At 39.7% G+C, this 22,124-nt stretch overlaps 1 protein-coding gene across 12 annotated transcripts in view; it reads right to left on the bottom strand.

Annotated features, from left to right (window-relative positions):
* The window catches only part of NFAT5 (nuclear factor of activated T cells 5), an 85,254-nt gene that overhangs the window by 35,980 nt on the left and 27,150 nt on the right, over positions 1–22,124 (bottom strand). For 3 of the 12 annotated variants that reach the window (XM_061594342.1, XM_061594341.1, XM_061594343.1), the window contains exons 2-3: positions 13,781–13,906; positions 2,142–2,703 (exon numbers count right to left, since the gene is read on the bottom strand). The exons of 1 other annotated variant lie outside the window; for it this stretch is intronic. In XM_061594342.1, the coding sequence (XP_061450326.1) occupies positions 2,142–2,703; positions 13,781–13,906 (688 nt within the window). Of the gene's footprint in view, positions 1–2,141; positions 2,704–3,158; positions 3,221–9,849; positions 11,117–13,780; positions 13,907–22,124 lie in introns of those variants that run through there. 8 more of the 12 variants (XM_061594347.1, XM_061594346.1, XM_061594348.1 and 5 more) reach the window with 7 other exon arrangements.

Here is a 22,124-nt window from a genome sequence, read left to right as displayed (position 1 = left end):
TCTATATGCTGAACGGCTTGTCATACAAACAATTGCTATGCTAAATACTCCTCCTCTTTCTGCCTCTCATCAGTTTCCAGGGATCTAAAATGTAAATGCACTTTTTTTAGGTGCTACTAGCTAATATGAGCCCTAGTAGGTTAGACAAGAGTCATGCCTCTAGTAGTCAAAAACAGATGTTTTCATCATAGTACTTTGCCTTTTGTGATGGCTGCATTTTCAGTGAGCTATTCATGACAACTCCAGATTGTTTTTAAAATAACGATGATGATGATGGCAACTCTATTGGCTAGCTGCAGTACCCTTTTGTGCACCACTGCCCTGTTAACAGAAAACGTTTTTAGGTTCAAACCTCTGCTTAGCCAAGAAACTCATTGGATTGTCAGTTCTTCAGCATATCACCTAGCCCTGCTTGCACATCACAGTAACCATGGTTAACCATGATCACACCTAAGAGGCCTATTTAGCTTCTCCCTAATCATGAGTGGAGGAAACAAACCCAATTCCTTGCTTTGCATTGCTTCCAAACCAGGAATCATGGTTTGGTTCACTCCAACCATGATCAGTAAGCCAAAAACAAACTCAACAGGGCTTAGTTCCAAGCAGACATGCATAGGACTGCACTGTTAAACTCCAGAACTGAACTTACTTCCCTGAAGAGCTTACCAGTTCATAGCTTGTAACCCAGGTGTAGGAAACCTGTGGCCCTCCAGATATGGCTGAACTACAATTTCCATCATCCCTGGCCATTGGCCATGGTTGCAGAGGCTGATGGGAGTTGTGGTTCAGCAACATCTGGAGAATCAAAAGTTCCCTATACCTTGCTTACCTCTATTTTATTTTGAGTAAGTCTGGCAATGGTTGCCAATTTTGGAATACGCAAGACAAGCACCAAACATTTTTTCTTTTAACTTTGTCCTCCATTTTTATCAGCTTTGTCTGAGGAGAATTGGCAAAAAATTTTGTGGTTTATGTTGCAAAGGCTACCAAATTATAAAAATGCCAGAATGGCAGCATAAAATACACTTTCTTATCTACCTTTACAAGGTAATATTTTAAGTATGGAACAACCCAGGCAACACAAATCGAAGGCTCTTTCCCATCTGTTTAATATTCACTAACTCAAAGATAAATATGAGAATATACCACAAACACATACATAAAGTAAGCCCACTGTTTGATTAAGAGGTACAAAGATTAAAAGTGCTGTAAACCAGTGGGCAATCTCTGGGGTCCGAAGATTCCCCTGTATGAGCAGCAAGCATCTGCGTGTGTGCAATACTGATCCTTCAGGCAACTGCAGACTCACCTCCCCCAAAGAGCCACTCTGAGGGCACCCTATCCTTCTGTAGCTTGTTTTTAAGGGGCATGGAGGTTGCAGATGGGGAAAACAATGACACACACAGCCTTATGAGTGGCAGTATCTTCTGCTCATGCAGCAGGTTCTTTGGATCCAAGCCACTGTTTCTAAATTGAAATGTAATTAAGTGGAGTGTGAAGTGGAAGAGATGAGAAACCACCACCTAGGCATGACTACAGACAACACACACACGCACACACATGCACACAATCGAGAAGCACACAGCAAAACAGGATTAGAGATTTATTTCTGAAAAATCAAATACAGAGAACTGAAGTGACATGGAACACAAATTTGGTTCAGCATATCTTAACATTTTAGTAAGTGTTAATATAACAAGATCAAAATCAGCTGTCTTTAACTGATGGACAGAGTGAACCAGAAGTAGGTGAAGTGCAGATTTAGATCCTTATAAATAGCTTTGTATGGTATAGTTGAGGAAGACATGGAGGAGCCAATCTCAGCTGCAGGGATTATGTTTTTAAACATGATTTTACTGAAAAGCTTCCTATTCACTAATCAGGGTCCACAGGGAAGAGCCAGACAACAGTTCCAGGACAGGTTAGCTCAATAGTTGCTAAATCAGATTAGAACATATTCTAATGCCACAAAATGCATTTCTTGCACTTTAGCATAAGAAATCACTGAACTTAGTTTCAGATTATCAGCTCTCCTGTGTTTCTCGGTGTGAACCTGAGCTGAATGCTAGGGGAAAGTCAAGGTAATGTTTTTAGATTGTTTTTTAAACATATGTTGATAGAACTTAAAGGCAGATACCAACCCATTTCCTGCTTTCGAGTTGCTTTTGCTGTCCGTGCTGAGCTGAGAAAGGACATAATGAGGCGCTTTGGCACTGTCAGCATCAAAGATATCCATGGTTGATTCTTCACAATCTCGCCGTTTGATCCCCGGCCTCTGCTTTGGATTTCGTTTTCGTGATTTACGTGGCACCTCAGTGTTATCATTGTAGGAACTGGTGCTCATGTTACTGAAGTTGGAGGGGGATTCCTCCATCCACATACTGCAGCTGTGCTCGGACTCCAATCCACACCCCTCATCCTGGCAGGACATCTGGCTGTTGTCCAGCAAATCCTCCGGTGGCGGCGAAATGTACAGGACTGTGTGCCTCTTCGGCGTGGACTGTTGCTGCTGCTGGGCTGTGTTATTGGTTAACTGCTTGTCACTTACCCCTCGGTTACTTACCCCCATGGCTGAGGAGCAGCTCTCCACTTGCATAGCTTTGCTGTCAGTGACTGAGGTAGAGTAAATGGTGGGACTGGAAGAGGTGGTAAAGGAGCTGCAAGCACCGCCCATGGAGGAAGAGGAGGGAGCTGAAGAAGCATCTGCGGTGTACAATTCAGAAGTAAATACAGGGTACATGATTCCAATTGTGTTGGCTATAGCAGTCCCTTTGCTGTAACGTGATTGGTGAACTGATTTTTACCCCAAATGAATGTTTTAGAATTTGGCTTGTTTTGGAATTTAAACACTTTAAGAGATATAAGGCTTAACCAACACAGAAGTATTCTGAAAAGTGTCCAAACAATACTTCCATTTTTGTGTGTGTGGCAATCACTTAAAAAAAAAATTCCTTTAAGGCTGCAAGCAAACAAGGGCGCTTTTATTGCCTCAGCTGGTCTATGAGTTTAAGCCATTTTATCTAAAATGATAGAAACCCCAATGCAAGATGTGTCTGCCTGCTTTTTAGGCCACATTTCATGCCAATCATTCAGCATCTGAAATTTTTGAAAAAGGTGGGACTGTGCTTAGCCACAAAGTATTAAAATAAGTTTCTAACCTATGAAGCAGAGAACTACAGGTCATTTTTAATGCAGACACTCCCTGCTTCAGAGGCAAATCCTGGAATAAAAATATGAGAAAATAAATAAGAGAGCTGCTTATTATTCCAGATATTAATTATTAAATGTGAAATGAAATACAAAAATAACTTAACTACAACAAAATGGAACTGGTATCAATCACCATTTATAGCTTTTTTAAAAATAATAATAATCAAGATTTTTATTTTGAGATTTGAAATCAGAGCATAGTGGCAAGAAAATGGAAGAGGCACGATCAAGCTGCCTCCCTGAAAACATGTTAGTTCAAGCCCATAAGAAGATAAAAAGAGTTAAAAGTCTCCCGACGTTACTGATGCCACAAATTGGGGTCAAGGCCTCAGCACAAGGATTAGAATTGATGGCTAAATAACTGCCAAGGTGGATGGCTGGCCTGACTAAGATTTAGAGATCTGCATGAAACCATAATGGTGAGAGGGCTTCTTAAAAGTGAAAGAGGCAAGAAGAGAGCTTAGATACAACATTTAACCCTTCACTCCTCAATGTGAAGTCAAAGTAACTGCTGTGTTAGGGAGATTGTGGATTGCAACTCTTTGCATGTGTCTCAGAACACTACTAAATCAAAAATGGTCCAACAGCTTGAGACATCTACCTATCCGAGAATAATAACAGTTGTATTAAGTCAACAGTAATATCTGCTGAAGGGAACAATCAATCTGGTTAACACTCCTACTAACTACTTCTGCTGAGTCAGTTGCTGGAAACCACAGAAGGGGAGAGTGCTCTTGCACTCAGGTCCTGCTTGCAGGCTTCCCATACTGGGCATCTGGTTGGCCACTGTGAGAACAGGATGCTGGACTACATGGGCCACTGGCCTGATCGAACAGGCTCTTCTTATGTTCTTATGAGTCACTGAACTGAAATGGAATTAGTTCAGTGTATAAACCCAAACAGTCAGAGTAAGAATTAAGATCATTGCCGGTTGTTTTAAATGCATTTAACAGACAATAATATACTTCTCTTAAGATACAGGATAAAATATACTGACATATTAGTGAAACTGTTAGTATTAAATTAATAAGCCCAAGAAATATGGACTAAAAGCAAAACAGATCAATCCTGTTTAGTTTCAGTTATGACAGTTTCAGGTGAAAATCCATTACCTGAAAAAAAAAAACAGTGCACATCGTTAGCTTAGCGCCACCCCCACCCCACCTCCAGCCAATCTCTGGAATACTCTGGAGCCAATGACTGATACCAGTTCCATTTTACAGCTTGTTCCTTGGTAAATGCAGTGGCTGAAATTGGAAGATTCAGTCACTCAGAACTGCATAGTAATTAAAAAACATTTTCCAAGTCCTTTTTGTATCATGCATTAATGTAGTGCTTTCCTTAGAAAGATGTAAAAATTTGCTCATTTCAGTGACTATATATAATTGCTGATTTGCAGCCACTTTGAGTTAAAATAGGTTATTATGGGGCATCTTTTTTTAAGCTAGCTCTTGTTAAAACAGCACTAACTTCCATTTAGTTTTAAACACTCATCCACCTAGAAATGCAAAAATGCAGCTTGCATACATTAAACATTCTGCATGTGCTGTAAAGCATGCAGGAAAACTGCTACAAACTTCCATGGCTGCAGACAATCCTTTCCCCCTCTCTGGCAGCAACCCCCCAAAATAAAACCCCATGCAGAAAATGACCATCTCTGGATTCTACCCAAGACAAAGATGATCATTCAAAGGGACAGATTGCCTCATCTTTGATTCAAGGTGCAGAGAACTCATTCGCTTAAGCCGAGCGTTTGGGACCACCCATTACTCTGACACATGTTTCCTTCGGTGTACAGTGTGGATAAAAGAGCACCCGTGTTCCTATCTAAAATGGAAGAGAGTTTAGTGTTTTCACATCAGTCCACATTGGGGCAGTTATGCCAGGCAGGTTTAAATAGCCTGCAGTGGGAGTTCATGTGAAATACAATCCTACCAAGAAAGCTAACGATTTGCTTCATTTCATTAAACAAAATATTAGCACAAAGTTAAATAGCTGGAATTGCATGTTATAAATAAATAAGAACTTCCTCAGACGGCAATTCTCCAGTTAATGTTGTTTTTGCAGAGAATTTGAAAAACACGGACCACCAGGATCTACTTTTTTATTGCTACCCCTTTACATCAGTCATGCAAACTGCAACCAAAGTAAATCTGGGCAAGTTAAACAATTGTTTGGTTTATTTAATCACAGTTGTGCCAAGTTATAAATTAGAGGCTTTCAAAGGTTAAAAAAATAAGCAAATTTAGTCATACCAATTTAAAAAAATGATGGCCTTACACAGAGATTAAGAATCTAACATAGGCCTGACATCCTACTGCTGTATTTGAATCTAGCAAAGTAGACCCTCTTTATTTTTGTAGCTGAACAAAGCTCAGCAAAAAATTATTATTGCATTACATTATTATTGAGGTGAATGCTAATTTTCCAAGTAGTGTATACGTAATTATAGTTGCAGTGTGAAGTACAATTTGAAAAGGTTAAAAAGTAATAGCAATCCCTTGACTGACATTCCACACTGAAGCAGTCTCAAAACATCACCATCATCACAGACATCCTTTCAACTGACCTCAAGTCAGGACGATAAGAGTGCCAGCCATTTAGAGTTAGCTAAGTCCAAGGCAAGAAGTAATGGGCTTGTTCTCTAGGAAGATGGTCACCAGAAAACAACCCTTCACCTTCCCACTTGGCAACCTTAACCCAGACAGCAAACAGAGGCCTCCCATTTTAAGCATTTCCCTTTTATGTCTAGGATAGTTTACTCTCTAGGACCCAAGAGACACAGCTCAATAAGCACAAACTCGATGTTGGGGGAGGGTTGGATATTTTTACTGCATTTTGTGAAATACAAGATTACATACTAACAAGGTTCCATTTCAGTTACATTTTAAAGCCATTTTAGGAGTACAATCACATGCCAGGAATGTTTTATGACAGTCTCTAGAGGCATGGCAACAAAAACTACAATACACAGTATCTGTGCAAATCATTTTATAATTAACTCATCCGAGATCCATGCAGGAGAGATCACATTGGAGATTAAAAGCCCTTTTGAGCTCCAGTACCATCAATATCCCAAGATGAAATAAAATATGTAGTCCAAGAAAGAACAGCAAGCTCCTGCACCCTTACTGGCATTGTGCAGATTAAAAATCTGCTTCAGTTGTCTGTCTTAGAAATGGAACTCTTAGGGATAGAAGAACTCAAAGCAAGCAAGCCCCCCCCCGCTCTGTGCTCTAATGACAGTTTGTCTCAGTTTGCAAGGGCCCTTGCTCATGCACATATTCATCGCCTTCCAATCACTACTAGCTCTTAACTGAAATAAAAAATTCATTTTTATGGCAGGGAGGCAGAATTTTTAAAGCCTCTCCTCCTCAGAATAAGAATCAGGATCTGAGAAGCTTGCCTAATCAAAGAGGTTATAGGCAGATTGGGTTACTAGCTAAAGCAGCAATAGCTTTCTCCAACCTTGGGAGACTAAGACTGCAAGATTTTAAGCCCTTTTAAAATTCTGTCCTTCATCAGCTCACTGCTAGCCACAAAGAGATTTGCTATCTTTAGACAGTGCTTAAATGAAGCCATTTCTTATCCCTAGATATTTCTCTTAACATAAGCCCTTCAGGGCCACAAGGCTCTTCAAGAGGACAAAGCATCAGTTCAAGTGATGAGAAAACTAAAGTCACCTTCCAAAGTGAGAGATCAAAAGCTAATGCCTGGGGTGCCTTTCACATTTCTAGCCATCTGCATGTGAACCACTACTATGCACAAGCAGTTGAAGAACTCACTGCTTTCCAGAATCTAGCAGACTTGCCATGCTACTTGCTGTTCGGAAAACAGAATGAAAATGAGCCTACAACTGCATAGAAGGAGCCCTTGGCATTTTGAGCGGCTCAATCCCCAGAGGTTATCCCTACAAAAGTGTCATTTGTAGACTTTGAATTTTCTATTCTTAGCAGTTCCAATATTGCCCAAATCTTTTTGTGGATTAATTTTGCAGGACCAGTGAATACAGAGAGACAGTTTGGGAGTGAAGACAGAAGGACATGGGCCCTTGCACTGTCAAAGACACAAGTATGAACCAGGGCATACAAAGTGGCTGCAAACCTGCTTCCGACACCTTCTGTGTCAACTTTGGCTTTTTATGTTTCTTCGGCTTCATTTATGGATGTAAAATCAAAAACTTTATTAAGAGTTTAACTTCAGTCAATCCACTATTTATAACAAAAGAAAAAGAAAGGAAAGACTTATGAAGAAGTCTGAAAACAAGACCGACCTACACCCTGGGTGAGATTGGATGGGTTAAGTGTCTCTGGCACTATTTGTCTTCACTATTGACAGACACTGTCACACAACCCACCACACGATGCCTGTCTCTGAATGGCGGAGCTAGAATGCAAGTCAAGTGTATTAATAGAGAAAACAACTAGCATCCCAGCAAATATCACAAAGCAACCCAATTCACTTTAAAAGTTCAAGGCAGATTCAAAGTAGGTTGGTTACTTACATTAAACCCCAAAACAATTTAAAATCCCCCCTTAACATTCACATGCCAAAACAAGGAATATTCAAGAGAATTAAGGACAGGATTCAATCTGCTTTGACAGACAAAACCCATCACTTAACACTCATGTTTACAGATGCACAAATGGTTATTTCTTACCTGGAACTCTTGTTGGGTGATTCATATTCACCAATTCAGACTAGGAGGTCCGCCACTCAAGAGTGACCATCAGATGCAATCAACCAGCAACCATGAATTCAGAGCACTCACATTTATTTCTCCCTGCACTGAACTTGCTCTCCAGACACAAAGCAATGCTACAATCTTAATCAATAAAACATTGCACTTTTCCAGAAAGGAAATATATGTCCTCTCAGGTCCAGTCCTTCCAGTATGTGATACTTAGCTTCGTGAATTTTACACACTAGGCCCATCATTTTCTGAAGCTGGTAAAAGACATGTCAGGGTTCATAAACATACAGGTATGCTTACCATAAGTACAAGCACAACCCTGCAACTACTGCTCAGTGGAAGCACAGACGTACAGGTAATAAACTCATGTTCATGAGCTTAGGGCACACATATTTTAATGTAAGGTATCAGTCAAGAAGAGAAAAGGAACAGCTATAATTGGACGAGAAGAGGCAGGCACTGGCAAACCACACATCTACTTTCATTGGATTTGCAGGTATAACAGTTGTGGAAAGGGCCCTTCTGCAGTGCATTGTGCAAAACATGAGCAAGTTTAAATTGCACAGCAGGCAGGTGAGGAAACCTTTCCTAGAGCAGTCAAAGTCTTATGAATCCAACTAGTCAATGAACTCTCCTCTCTGGGGTCATGCACGTGCCAGCATGAGCCTAAGACTACTGACAATGCTTTAGAGCATACAATTGGATCAGGCACCACAACCTACCCTCAGGAGAGGCAGACAATAATTACTTCTAATCCCTTTTTTGCCATATACAGTTGGTACTTCCAAACGTAAAATAAATCACCACCTAGAAAAGTTGTGAAAAGCTGCTCATTCCAATGATACTTAGAATTGTGCCAGTTTGTTAACTATGGAAATTTGAAACTTCATCAGAATTATCTTTTAACTGTTGGTACTCAGGTATAATTTGGAATCATGCATGTTATGCCTCAGGTCTCATTTATCATATTAAAAGGGAAGGACTAAATTCAAGCCCTTATAAAGTGAAGCCGGAGCAGATCAGTGGGCCCTCTGCTATTATAAATTGAAATAAGGTCAAAATAGCCTAAGATGTGTGTTTTATGATCGGTTTCTGGAAAAAATACTTACTCCTGTGACAGAAGCTGGCATTTTTCTTGAGAAGATTCTTTAAGAATAGTTATAAAGACTTGCCAAAATTTTTAAAAAAATCACTACCAACCCAGACTACATCAACAATAAAAGTAAATTAAAGCAGGGCTTATTGTTGTGGGTTTTTTTACCCTCAGGCAAACCAAAATGATTAGAAGCAAGGTACCTGACTTTTCTCCATGGCCTGTCATGAAAGATACGTGTGTGGTGTTTTTAAGCCATTTGTTACAGTGCTATAAAGTTTTACATCAAGCTGTGAACGGTAGGTAGGTTAGGCATGCAGATGTGTGTCAGAGCGAAACAGAGACTGACTGCCTGATCTGAGGCAAGTCACACCTCTTTGTAGCACTGCTTCTCCCTAATCACCAGTCCTTGCAAGCATTTCACAGTTTCCCAGCAGGATACCAGCATTTGGACTACAGAGCACTTGCACCTTTTGGCAAGAGACACTTAAAAGCAGACTGGCTGCATGGAAAGGATAAGCTCTCTAGAGACGCACACACAATGAATGTATCAAGGCTTAACTGGCTTCAAGAGATAGACACCTCTTCCCGGCTTAACTATATACTATTCATCATGCAGGTTCAGAAAGAACTAACCTGAAAATTCTGAATTGCTAGTTGGTTGATTTACAAAGAAATCACCTCATGTTTGGATTGATGAATATGAAACACACCTTTTGTGTTAAAATAATCAAATGTGCTCTTGAAAAACCAATTACCAAGACTCAGTTTTAAAATGGTTTAGACTGATTTGAAAATTGGAGGCCAAATGGTAATAGCAGAACTAGCAGTCTGTTCCTGCAGGCCCTCATACCTGAAAGCAGCCAATCCTGTTCCTCCAGAAATCTGAAGTTAACTGCAGCAAATCTTTATGTAACCCGTTTATTTATCCCAGAACCTCAGATCAAAGCATTGAAAGAAACACCTGGGGCAATCTGATTTGCAGCCAGATACTGTGTCACCCTGTGGCTAGGGAAGCAGAGAACAAATGAAGTTAAGTCTTAAATGAGGAAAATATTTTTCATCAGCCCTCATCTCTTAATCTAGTCAATGGCACCAGTAAAGGCAACTGCGTCATACAGCTTAAATAAGGGAGAGGGAGCTCTACATGTAGTCAAAACACAGAATACTTCCTTAGTTCTTTGTGAAGATGCTGCAGCCAGCTTTAAAAAAGGTTGGCTAAAGTGACAAATTTGGGTTCCTACTATTATTATTTTTAAAAACCTCTTTCATTTCAGGAGAAATAAGAGCAGATACAATAGATTCACACAAAATAATAAGGAATTTATTTTTAGGACATAAAGGAATAGGCTCCTGCAGTTCTGGATCTCCCAAGGTCACCTTCCCCTCGCAGCCACTTGACAATGTAACTGCTTGGCATCTATTGTCTGCCTGATAGAATGACTAGAATGAGCGGAAGTGACTCTTGGTTCCCTTTTAAAAACAATTCCAGCCTCATAAGCACATATACACAGCCATGGTTGTGACTCCCATTATTTTCTTAGTAGCAGGGAGAATGTCCTCAGGCATATTATTTCTGCAGGAAAAAAGGTCAAGCACAATAGCTCTGTACAGAAAGCACAACAGCTTGAGTGTTCATGTGGGGGCTAGCCTAGGCTCCCCCTCTTCGCCAACAAGTGCGGATCTTAGAGGACTGTGACATGGCTAAGGGACAACCAGAATGACCTCTTCATCCAGGTTTTGGGTAGCTTACTAAACCCAGCTACAAAAGTGAAGTCAAGCGGCTTCTTTAGAGGAAGGAGAGTGTACAGGGAAGGGGCACATGACCTACACTCTGAAACTGGAACTCCTGGGAAGAACTGGCCCCTCCAGGAGAAATGCTGTGACCAACATGAATGGAGGCTATCCAGAATTCCAGCGTTTTCAAAGGCTAGGTCCCCCTAAAGCTCTGCTTGCCAGGGACTACAATATACTCTTTTTGTGCCTTTTGATTTGCTTGCAGGGAAGGAGCAGAGCCACATAAATGCCCTGACCCAAAGTTTCAACTGAGACTTCAGCTTGTCCCATGTCTGGGGAGAAGAATCCTCTTTGGGTCATATCCAAATGGCAGATAAAGGCTGCTGAGAAAGAAGAGATATGTCGTCATACTTGCACTCCTGCATCAGGGTCTGGGGGCTTTAAGCTGAGTGGCCTATCCAAGAGGAGCCCCTGTAAGTCTCATCATCCCCTCTGTGCTCCCGCAGTGGCCCTCTCATTAGTTTCTCCATTATCTAAAAGTAGCAATCAGAACACTCAGTTTAACGATTTCAGACATGCTTGATGCATCTTGTTCCTACCTGTCCTCAAGTTAACTTCCTTCAGTATCTTTTTAATGCTGGGGCTGACAAAAGTGCAAACCAACCATGTGAATTCAAAAGAAATCTAGGCAAACTTCATATTGTTATCATGGCTGTTTGTCTCTCTCTCTCCCCAATATCCATCCATGCTCATCTCTACTGATTAGTCTTTCCAGCATGTTAAGTCTGCAATTTCTGAGCCAGCCTTTACAGCAATGTGATTGGCCTCTGTAGAAAATACCTGGAGTTGGAGCCTACCATGTCTAGACCCAGTACTGTTGCAAAATAAATAACCACTTTTAAAGGAGACCAATATTACTCACTCAAAATTTCTAACCCACACTTCTATGAACCACTACTTCAGAAACAAACTTTATAGGATTCTGATCATGATAATTGTAATTCTTTGGAGCTCAGATTTTTAATTTTTTTTTTAAGTTGAAAGAAATATTACAAAGAAGCAGGGAGATAGAAGCAATACTGAAAATCCTTCAGATTAATAAATCAATACTACTCTATCTCCCCTCTGATCGTTTTATGTTCTATATGTTTTCCTTTCCTTTTCCCTTATGCTGGTCACCGACAGTAACAATAAAGATATATATATGTGGGTCAGCGTCTGGAGCCGGACCCAGTACTAGCACTTTTATCTATTGAAAGGGACACTAACCCATCATTTAGCAGCAGCACATATGGAGATAGCAGGCTGGAAGTCCTTGAGGAGCCCCACAATTATGACCTTAGAGGACTACTAGGATAGGGGACATTGCCGTCTCCAAGCACCTGATACAACACAGTAGGGTTGTCAGGGGGATGACAAACCGTGACCAGTTCAATATAATTTGGTTTCCATTTCTTTGTTTAGTAAACAGAGAGAGCGCTTCCCAGACCCACCTCAACCACTACTTCAATCTGGCAGGGGTACCTGTTGTTGTAGGAATAATCCCTGAAGATCTGTACCTATGCTCGTCACTTGGCCCACCTTCTGGGGTGATTTAATTCTCACTCTGTAATCTGAGGCTCCCATTTTATTGTACTATACTTTTTGTCCTACATGGTTGTCTTGTATACTTGGGTGGGTTCTCCACCTGTTTGAATTTCATTTTTTTAAATTAATAGTCCCTATTATAGACACTGTCATATCACATATTAATTTTCTTTAATTTTCATTAATGTGAACTCTGTATGTTCAGTTTTTGAAAGGAAGTGGATTGACTGTCAGACAACTAAAGCTTAGAAGTAACAGACACTTAGTTCTCCTCATCAAGTACTTCAGATGCTTGAAAATGATCTCAAAATATGAAAATTAACAGTAATATTTGTCTGTGGATTTAAAGTGTTGGCAGTTTTTTGTAAAAGATCTTGTAATTGTTGCTCTCTTTTGACTAAATTATCTTTGCAGTGTTGACAGAAGCTACACTGGGTTATTTATTAATTGAAGCAGTGTTGGATCTATGACTGATCTCCCCTAATACACAATTAAATCCACAGATTTCGTTACAAAAAGTCTTCAAATATATCAGCATTGAGCAGTGCTGTAAAGTTTCTACCCTAGATTTAAGCCTTGTGCTGTTAAACCAAGAGGCTCATTTTCAGTGTTGAATATACTGGAGAAGACACTCCTATCAAAGTTTAATGCATTGAGCACATTGCCTAGTCCAGCTACACTCTGACAATAACCTTATGGAGAAAGTCTCCCTTCCCAGAAACATAAAGTTCTATTACAGATATTAGAGGGCCAATCATGCAACCTTGGCCCATGAGAGGAAAACCCTGGAGCACATCTACTAATGAGGGTATTCTAAAGATGAAGACATTCCAGATGAGCAACCCGTGCTTATAACAGCGTGGGTGCCAACTGCAAAGTCAGACTTACCCCTTGGTAACAAAAACAGCCCCCATTTTCCTAAACAGGAAAAAAAGAGATCCAGCAAAATATCTTTTCTTTTTTTAAAAAAACCTATACAATACTGAACAGGAGGTAATTTAAGTTTAAAAGTTTCAAATATAATTTTGGTGACTGGTTTTCATTCAAACATACCTACACTTAGCTGACATCAGCATTTTAGGGATCAAACAGCAAGTAATGTGGTTTAATCATTTATAGCTGTATCAAGCCATGTGGTAGTGGGAAAATGAAAATAGAACCCTCAAACCTAGAACACCACTGCAGATTTTATTTTCTGTCCTTGTTTGCAAGGCTGTGTTCTCTGGCTCATTCAGATACTCCCATCTCAGTTCTAAACTGGCAACTACCATATCCAAAAATAATACAAATGAGCCAAGCACCGCTACTGGGGCAAAAGAGAAAATGCGCAATAGAATTTCATACACTTCTAGTCTCTCTTGTGGGGTTTTTTTTAAAGTCTGCAAACTTTTCCAGCACTGCTCATGCTGACAATATTAATATGCATTAAGAGCTTAATTTGATCCAAGAGAAGTACTTACCAGCAGCAACTACACCCGGACGGGGCAAACCTGCCTCACCACCACTTGTCTGACTCATGGATGCTACAGAGAGTTCTCTGGAAGGTGGTAACTGCAGCTCCTTTGGGAGAAGGTCATAGACAGATTCTGAAAGAAAGAAAGAAAAAGAAAGAAAGAAAGAAAAAGAAAGAAAGAAAGAAAGAAAAAGAAAGAAAGAAAGAAAAAGAAAAAGAAAGAAAAAGAAAGAAAAAGAAAGAAAGAAAGAAAGAAAGAAAGAAAGAAAGAAAGAAAGAAAGAAAGAAAGAAAGAAAGAAAGAAAGAAAGAAAGAAAGAAAGAAAGAAAGAAAGAAAGAAAGAAAGAAAGAAAGAAAGAAAGAAAGAAAGAAAGAAAGAAAGAAAGACATCTTCAGTAACGGACCAAGTGCCCCCATATTACAGCAGCAGATGCTTTCAATACAGCAGGAATGCTAGAAATCTCCACACTGTTGGTATGCCTCAAGTCTATGATATATAGAAACAGGCTAATATACACCTCAGCACCACAGATAAGGATCCAAAAGTACTGCAACCGTCTAGCAATTACACAGAATTTCAGTAGAAGACTAAATCAAGCCCTTGGTATTTGTGAGAAATTCCATAAACACAAACTTTCCACCACAATTATGGTAATTTATACTAACCAACCACACTCATCAAATTTTACACAATCTTACAAGGCTTTGGACAAGCTTCTGAAGATCAACATATGTACCTGACATAATGCAAACCAGGTTTTGGTGTGTGCGTACTCTCTCACACACACACACGTATCCCTTTGATTCCTGCTCCAAACAATTATTATATATAATTTTCTGAGGCACTGGAGGCTAGTACTGGCTAATGCAAGTATAACAGAATAAAATCTATGAAAAGTGTTACAAGATTTTCCAGAAAGGAGCTCCCTTCCTGGCTTCTGTCCAGATTTTTCCCATTAACAGCAAAAACATTTTTATTTGTACTGGATGGTTAGAATTTGGCCCCTGACAATCAAGCCAACTCTTACTCCCAGAATATTAACTCTATTCTGCTCTTTACTATATTTTGTTTTGTAAGCTCCAAGTTTCTCATAATGGTACTCCTCAATATTCATGCTAATCTGTAACTAATTTCCTATTACAGAGAATATACTTTTCTGGTTTGGATAATCCACTGTATCATTTCAGATCCCATAGATCATAGCCATTCTTTTTGACATCTTCATAGGTAGTATTGTGCTCTGGCCGTTTTCATTCATCTTGCTCTATTGGACATTAGAAATCTATCACTAAAGAACAGATACCCACAGAGGCCCATTTATGTTCTGTCACATAGGTCTACATCACAATTGAAGTAGCCAGCAATCCAGTCTTTAACCTCCACCAACTGTCACCAATTCTGGTTACGGGTGCTTCTGAACACCATCTGCAGTGCTGGGATTTGCATGAGAGACAGGAGGGTATTCTATGCTGCCTCCCAACTAAAGATGCCAGCAAAGTTCTCCTGAGCTGGGCTCAGAGAATAACTTCAGGGGCTTGTAAAATCCCACCTCAAAGGAGAAACAAACTTACAAATCCCAGAATTTTTTCCTGGCTTAGATTAAATTTGGAATGAACAGTCAATTTTATTTTCTTTACCATATCCAAGTAATCTCATTTCAGCATTAATAACCTCTCCATCAAAGGGAAGACCATTTAGTCAGGCTTTATAGGAAAGCAATGGAATGGTGCTATGAATGGCATCGATGGGCAAAAGAACTAGCCACAGACTTTAAACTGTAATCAGCACTGTGACTAATAAGAAGATAAGAAGTGCCTGTTGGATCACGCCAAAGGCCCATCTAGTCCAGCATCCTGTTCTCATAGTTGCCAACCAGATGCCCATGTGAAGCTCACAAGTAGGACTTGAGTGCAAGAGCATTGTTCACCCCTGCAGTTTCTGAGTGGCACTGAGTGGGAAAGTGCTCTCTAACACTAACCCTTGAGGCATGCAAACAAGGTGAAATGTTACTCCTGGCAGGGAACATGATGCAAGCATAATCTCCCAGCTAGAGCAGTCTAAAACATTCTCAGACTAGCTCTGGTAGAGATGCAGAGATCACCCCCATCAAGCTGTGACTACAGAGAAAATAACTTAATTTAGATCTTGTTTCTAAATTGATTTAAATTGCCTTGATTTAAAACCAATCCACTCTTAAACATGGGTTCCAAATACTAATTTCCTTGTAAGAACGCTGAGTGACAACCATATTTTGGATAGCAGCCTTTCAATTTGTTTGTTTAAATTAACATTTTGCAGCTTGCAGAAAGCAAAGGAAGTGTTCCAAGCAGATCTTAAAATTTAAATTAACCCAACCACAAATATGGAAAAGCAACTCAGTCGTCAGGCACAAAGAAGCCTTGCACCATGATACTGTTCAGCAGCTACTTTGCCTGGCCTTACACAGCAGCTGAGGTGGTGCCCCAATGTTCTTGCCAGCATGGAAAAAACAGTGTTGGTGCATCTGTGAAGGAGGACTGTGAACAGGGGAAAAGCAAGGGTAGAACAGTGGACAGCTAATCGAGGGAAGTAGTCTCAACTACAGGGCTCACTTTGAAAAAAGAGAGGTGGGCACCCATCTATATGAGCAATAACCGCATCCTACCCATTTGGGGAAAGACGTCTTTGTCTTATTCCAGGCACTTATTCAAGAAAGTGTTTCCATTTGCATAAGGACTTCTGCTGCTCAATGGAACTTTCCCTCCCTCACACTCCCTCCTCAGATCTGCTCTGGGAACCCGCAATCAGATCTGGGGTATGCGAGAAGAGAAGAGGGACAGGAAGTTCAGTTGCACAGCCAAAAGTCCTTGCACTAATTCAACTACTTCATTGGATTGTGCCCTGAATTATTTGTTTATTTTATGTGAAAGCACTTATATGCTGCCATTCATCCAAACAATACCAGAGCAGTTAACAAGCATAAACAATATATTATTTATATCATAACACGCTAAAATATCCAATGAAACATAGGATATATATATACACATAGCATTAACAGTAATACAAGGCAGTAGCTAGAAACAAAGCAGGCAAAGGCATTACACAAATTAAAATGCCTGGGGAAACAGAAATGTCTTCAAGTGATGCCAAAAAAGTAATAATGTAGGTGCACCTCTTCAAGGAGGGCATTCCAGCAGTATGGGCAAGCATGCATTCAGAAATCCACCCACCAACTTTCCAGAGTTAAGGACATCCAACCATCTGACAAACACCACACCATGAAAGTCTAACTTCTGCTACGTTTTCTGAACAGGCAAGAAATGGGAGGAGCTTCTTGCAAGCAGCAGGAGAGTACTGTTTCTTGAATTCCACGCAAATGAGATGTGACCCTGCCTTTCTCCTAAGCCCTCAGCACAGGTTAGAGGACTCAAGGGAGGTGAGTGGTCGCATCCACAATCAATGACTGGCTCCTTAGCCAAGCCACCATTTGTGGGTTCTTGGTGGGCAATAATCACGTAATATCAAGATTAACATAAGAAAGTTCTTCATGCCTGAAGGTATATCAACAGTCTAGTTTATATGGCTTTCCATGTTTTAGATGTTTTATTCTCAATTAGTAAAATCTCCTCATCCTTTTGCTCAGAAATATTTGTGATGTTTTGCTTAGGAATGTTGAAGGAAATTGTTTTGGAACATTTAGTCTGCCAACAGTTTCTGCCCTGTAAAGATGCAGCATTCTTGACCAGTCAGAAACCCTTCAAGCTTGAGTCTTAACATGACTGGCAACTCCACTGGAAAACATACCACTTGCACGCATGTTGCACATTAGCTTTCTAAAAGATTGTGGCAGCCAAGAATAACTGCCAGCGTTCTCCACAGAATCTAGCATCTTACTGTAGGTATTGCTGGCTGAATTAAACACAGCAGCTTAACATGATCCAATGTCTGGCATACCCACAGTTCTAAGAAGAGATGACACCAAAGCTTCCAACTATTAAATCACACAACTGAATCTGTATTGTACTGTCACCTTCACTAGTATACTTTCCAAATGGGCCTCCAACTTTGCTAATATACTTTTTTTAGACCTGACAAAAGAAGATAGAAGAGCACTTTTTATTCCTTAATTATATTTTTCATATGATATATATTTTCATTTGCTGAAAGGGTTTAAAAAGGAATCCATCCGTTTGGATAAAGTACAAAAATCTGCCATCTAATTAACGTAATCTGTTTACATCTTTTTCTGACCAAGCCAGGTAGCAACCATCATAAAACACAAGAGCCAGGATCCAAAGAATTGGAGCACGTGCAACCAACATGGCTGTGGGCTTCTGTTTCTCTATCAGCAGCATGCCATGCCATTTAGCTGACCACTCTTTTCAAACTGAGGAAAATTTTTAAAAGAAAATCCTACTAGGCATTTTCCATTGTGGTGGTGGTGGTTATTATTTATTAAATTAATTGTGATTGTGTAGATCATGAAAAACTATGGAATGCTTTAAAAGAAATGGGGGTGCCACAACATCTGATTGTCCTGATGCACAACCTATACTATGGACAAGAGGCTATACTGTAAGGACAGAATATGGAGAAACTGATTGGTTCCCAATCAGAAAGGGTGTGGGACAGGGATGCATTTTATCACCCTATTTGTTTAATCTATACGCAGAACATAAGCATACGGAAAGCAGGATTGGACCAAGATGAAGCAGATGTGAAAATTGGAGGGAGAAATATCAATAATTTAAGAGATGCAGACGACACCATACTACTAGCAGAAACCAGGAATGATTTGAAACAAATGCTACTGAAAGTTAAAGAGAAAAGCACAAAAGCAGGACTACAGCTGACTGTCAAGATGACTAAAGTAATGACAACAGAAGATTTATGTGACTTAAAGTTGACAATGAGGACATTGAACTTGTCAAGGATTATCAATACCTCGGCACAGTCATTAACCAAAATGGAAACAATAGTCAAGAAATTAGAAGAAGGCTAGGACTGGGGAGGGCACCTATGAGAGAACTACAAAAGGTCCTCAAATGCAAAGATGCATCACTGAACACTAAAGTCGGGATCATTCAGACCATGGTATTCCCAATCTCCATGTATGGATGTGAAAGTTGGTCAGTGAAAAAAACTGATAAGAGAAAAATCAACTCATTTGAAATGTGGTCTTGGAGGAGTGCTTTGAGGATCCCCTGGACTGCAAAAAAGACAAATAATTGGGTGTTAGAACAAATTAAACCAGAACTGTCACTAGAAGCTAAAATGATGAAACTGAGGTTATCATACTTTAAACACAAAATGAGAAGACACAATTCAAAGACAGCAACGCTGAGAAAAACGAGTAGAAAAAGAGGAAGACTAGATGGATTGATTCCATAAAGGAAGCCACAGACCTAAACTTACAAGATCTGAACAGAGTGGTTTATAACAGATGCTACTGGAGGTTGCCAATTCATAGGGTCACCGTAAGTCATAATCGATTTGAAGGAACATAACAAAAATTAAATTTATATTCCACCCTTCCTCCCAAAAGGAGCCCAGGGTGACAAACCAATCACTAAAAACACTCTAAAACATCTTAAAAACAGACTTTAAAATATATTAAAATAAAAAAATATTTTTAAAAAAGCTTTAAAAACATTTTAAAAAGCAATTCTAACACAGATGCAGACTGGTTAAAATGCTCTTTGGATCCCAACTAATATTATTTAAATATTTTCCCTAGTAACATTTTAATTTTTAAAAGACACCTTTACATACATACATATATTAGTTCTGCAGCAAATGTTTGGTATTGTTTTTTATTGAATTTTACATTTTTATATAACAATAATACTTCAATACAATACACTTATGAAAATGGATCTTAGTAATAAAATTATTATAACTGTATCTAAAATATATCCCTCCCCCCCCAGCAATGACATAATTTTTAAACAGATTCAGATAATCTACCAATTTGAGTGAATTGTTTTAAAAGGGGAAATTGTTGGGCATTCAAAATTTGATATAAAAAATTAGCTTAGACATTCCAACTGGCTGCATGCTATTTGGGCTATGCCCATCCCTGTGTTGTTTGGCTTACATATAATATGAAGGGGTACCAGTCTACAAAGGTTTGTTTCTTCAACTCAACCCAGTTTGTCAGAGTTTGGAGGTTAATTTCTCCGTAAGTGCTGTGCCATACTTTTTGTGACCAGTATTGTATTGATACATACATATTTTTGTATACTGGAATAAAATATGCTGATTTTGTTAAAAATTATTCCAACACTTCAGAAGCAATGAACTTAAAATATAAATTTTGAACCAAACAGATACAATATAGAAATGTAGTATCTTAATGACCAATTTTGCTGCTGTTATCTTGATACCTAGGCCACTTCCTTCCTCATGCAACCACTGCCAAAATGTCAGTCAGTACTCATCTCTTTTGGAACAGACCACAGAGTTCTCGCTTTATGCTTCCATTCAGTCTACTATACATATAATAATAATAATAATAATAATAATAATAAACTTTATTTCTACCCTGCCCTTTTTCCAATAGGACTCAAAGCGGCTTACAACTAAAAACAACACCATTAAAACAAACAGAGTATATTATTAAAAAAGAATTAAACTATGAGAAAAATTAAAACCATAAAATATAGGTTAAAAACAGCGGACAATTTAAAATAATAAAATCATATAATGTAATCACCAAACCAATGACACTTAATCCTGGTCGTTCTCCATCCCAAATGCCCATTGAAATAAAACAGTCTTTACTTGTCGCCGGAAAGACGGCAAGGAGGGAGCTGATCGCACCTCACTCGGAAGGGAGTTCCACAGCCTAGAGGCGGCCACCGAAAAGGCCCTATCTCGTGTCCACGTCATACGTGCTTGCGAAGGTGTGGGGAACACAAGAAGGGCCTCACCTGAAGATCTCAAATCCCGGACAGGTTCATGTAGGGAGATACGATCTGTCAAATAGTCTGGACCTGAGCCATATAGGGCTTTGTAGGTCAAAACCAGCACTTTGAATTGTGACCGGAAACAAATTGGCAGCCAGTGGAGCTGTTGTAACAGGGGAGTTGTATGGTCCCTGTAACCAGCCCCGGTTAGCACTCTGGCTGCAGCTCTTTGTACCAATTTAAGTTTCCGAACAGTCTTCAAAGGCAGCCCCACGTAGAGCGTGTTACAGTAGTCTAAGCGGGATGTAACCAAGGCATGCATCACCCTAGTCAGATCAGGTAGCTCCAGGAACGGGCGCAGCTGGCGCACCAGTTTTAATTGGGCAAATGCGCTCCTGGATACAGCAGCAATCTGGGCTTCCAAATTCAAAGCTGAGTCCAGGAGTACACCCAAACTGCGAACCTGAGACTTCAGGGGGAGTGCGACCCCATCCAGCACCAGTTGAATCCCTATTCCCTGATCTGCCCTCCGACTGACCAGGAGTACCTCTGTTTTGTCAGGATTTAATCTCAACTTGTTTGCCCTCAAACATACCTTTTCCTTTTGCCACTATTGCACTACTAACCCTGTTCTACTACAGGCAAATTCTTCTTCACAACTGTGAACTTCATTCTTCTAACTGGCTTGGAAACAGAAGCAGAACTTCAGAGTCATGAAATGCATCCTGCCCCTACAACCATACCCTCACCTGATTTTCTATGCTTCCTCCTTATGTTGATGCCCCAACCACTAAAGCCCTACCCAAGGCTCTTTTGTTCTCCAGTAATGCCAATGCACCACATTTTCCTTCACCACTATGAGTGCTGGAACAAAGGAGAGGCAAAAATTCTCAGGAAGACCAGGTCCTCACAAGATTCCAAAATCTGTGCTTCCCAGCATAGCTGCCTGTTAATAGCATTCACTGTTACTCAGTCCTTGCCAGGGTACAGTCTTCTGTTCTGTAGTAAACATGGCCTACATTAACAAGTCCATCACTTTCCTGCTTGCCAACACTTCTGGCTGGCTACTGACATCCATGGATACGGTGGAATGTGTGAGTGCATAGCTTTAGTATTTATCTTTAAAGCTATTTAAAAAAAAACCTCAAGACAGTTACAAAGATTACTATGAAATAGTACTGAAATATATTGCTAAATCAAGTATCTGGATATCCAAGTATCTGGACAGCATTTTTATTTGTTATTTACCAGCAATGATTGCATCCTCCAAGCCACTGACATGTCACATGAATAATTTGTACATCTCTATTAAATTTTTATGTTCACATTCTTTATCGGCTTAAAATTACAAGATTACAAGAACCTAACTTTCAAAACTTGACAAACACTTCATAAGTTATACTAGTTATTTCACAACCTGATTGCTTCGGCAAGATTGGTTTTCTGTTAAGGCACACTGA

This window comes from Rhineura floridana, chromosome 13 (assembly GCF_030035675.1).
Source record: "Rhineura floridana isolate rRhiFlo1 chromosome 13, rRhiFlo1.hap2, whole genome shotgun sequence".
NCBI lineage: Eukaryota > Metazoa > Chordata > Lepidosauria > Squamata > Rhineuridae > Rhineura > Rhineura floridana.
Note: the sequence above shows the minus strand (reverse complement) of the source record. Positions and strands in the feature narration are given on the sequence as shown.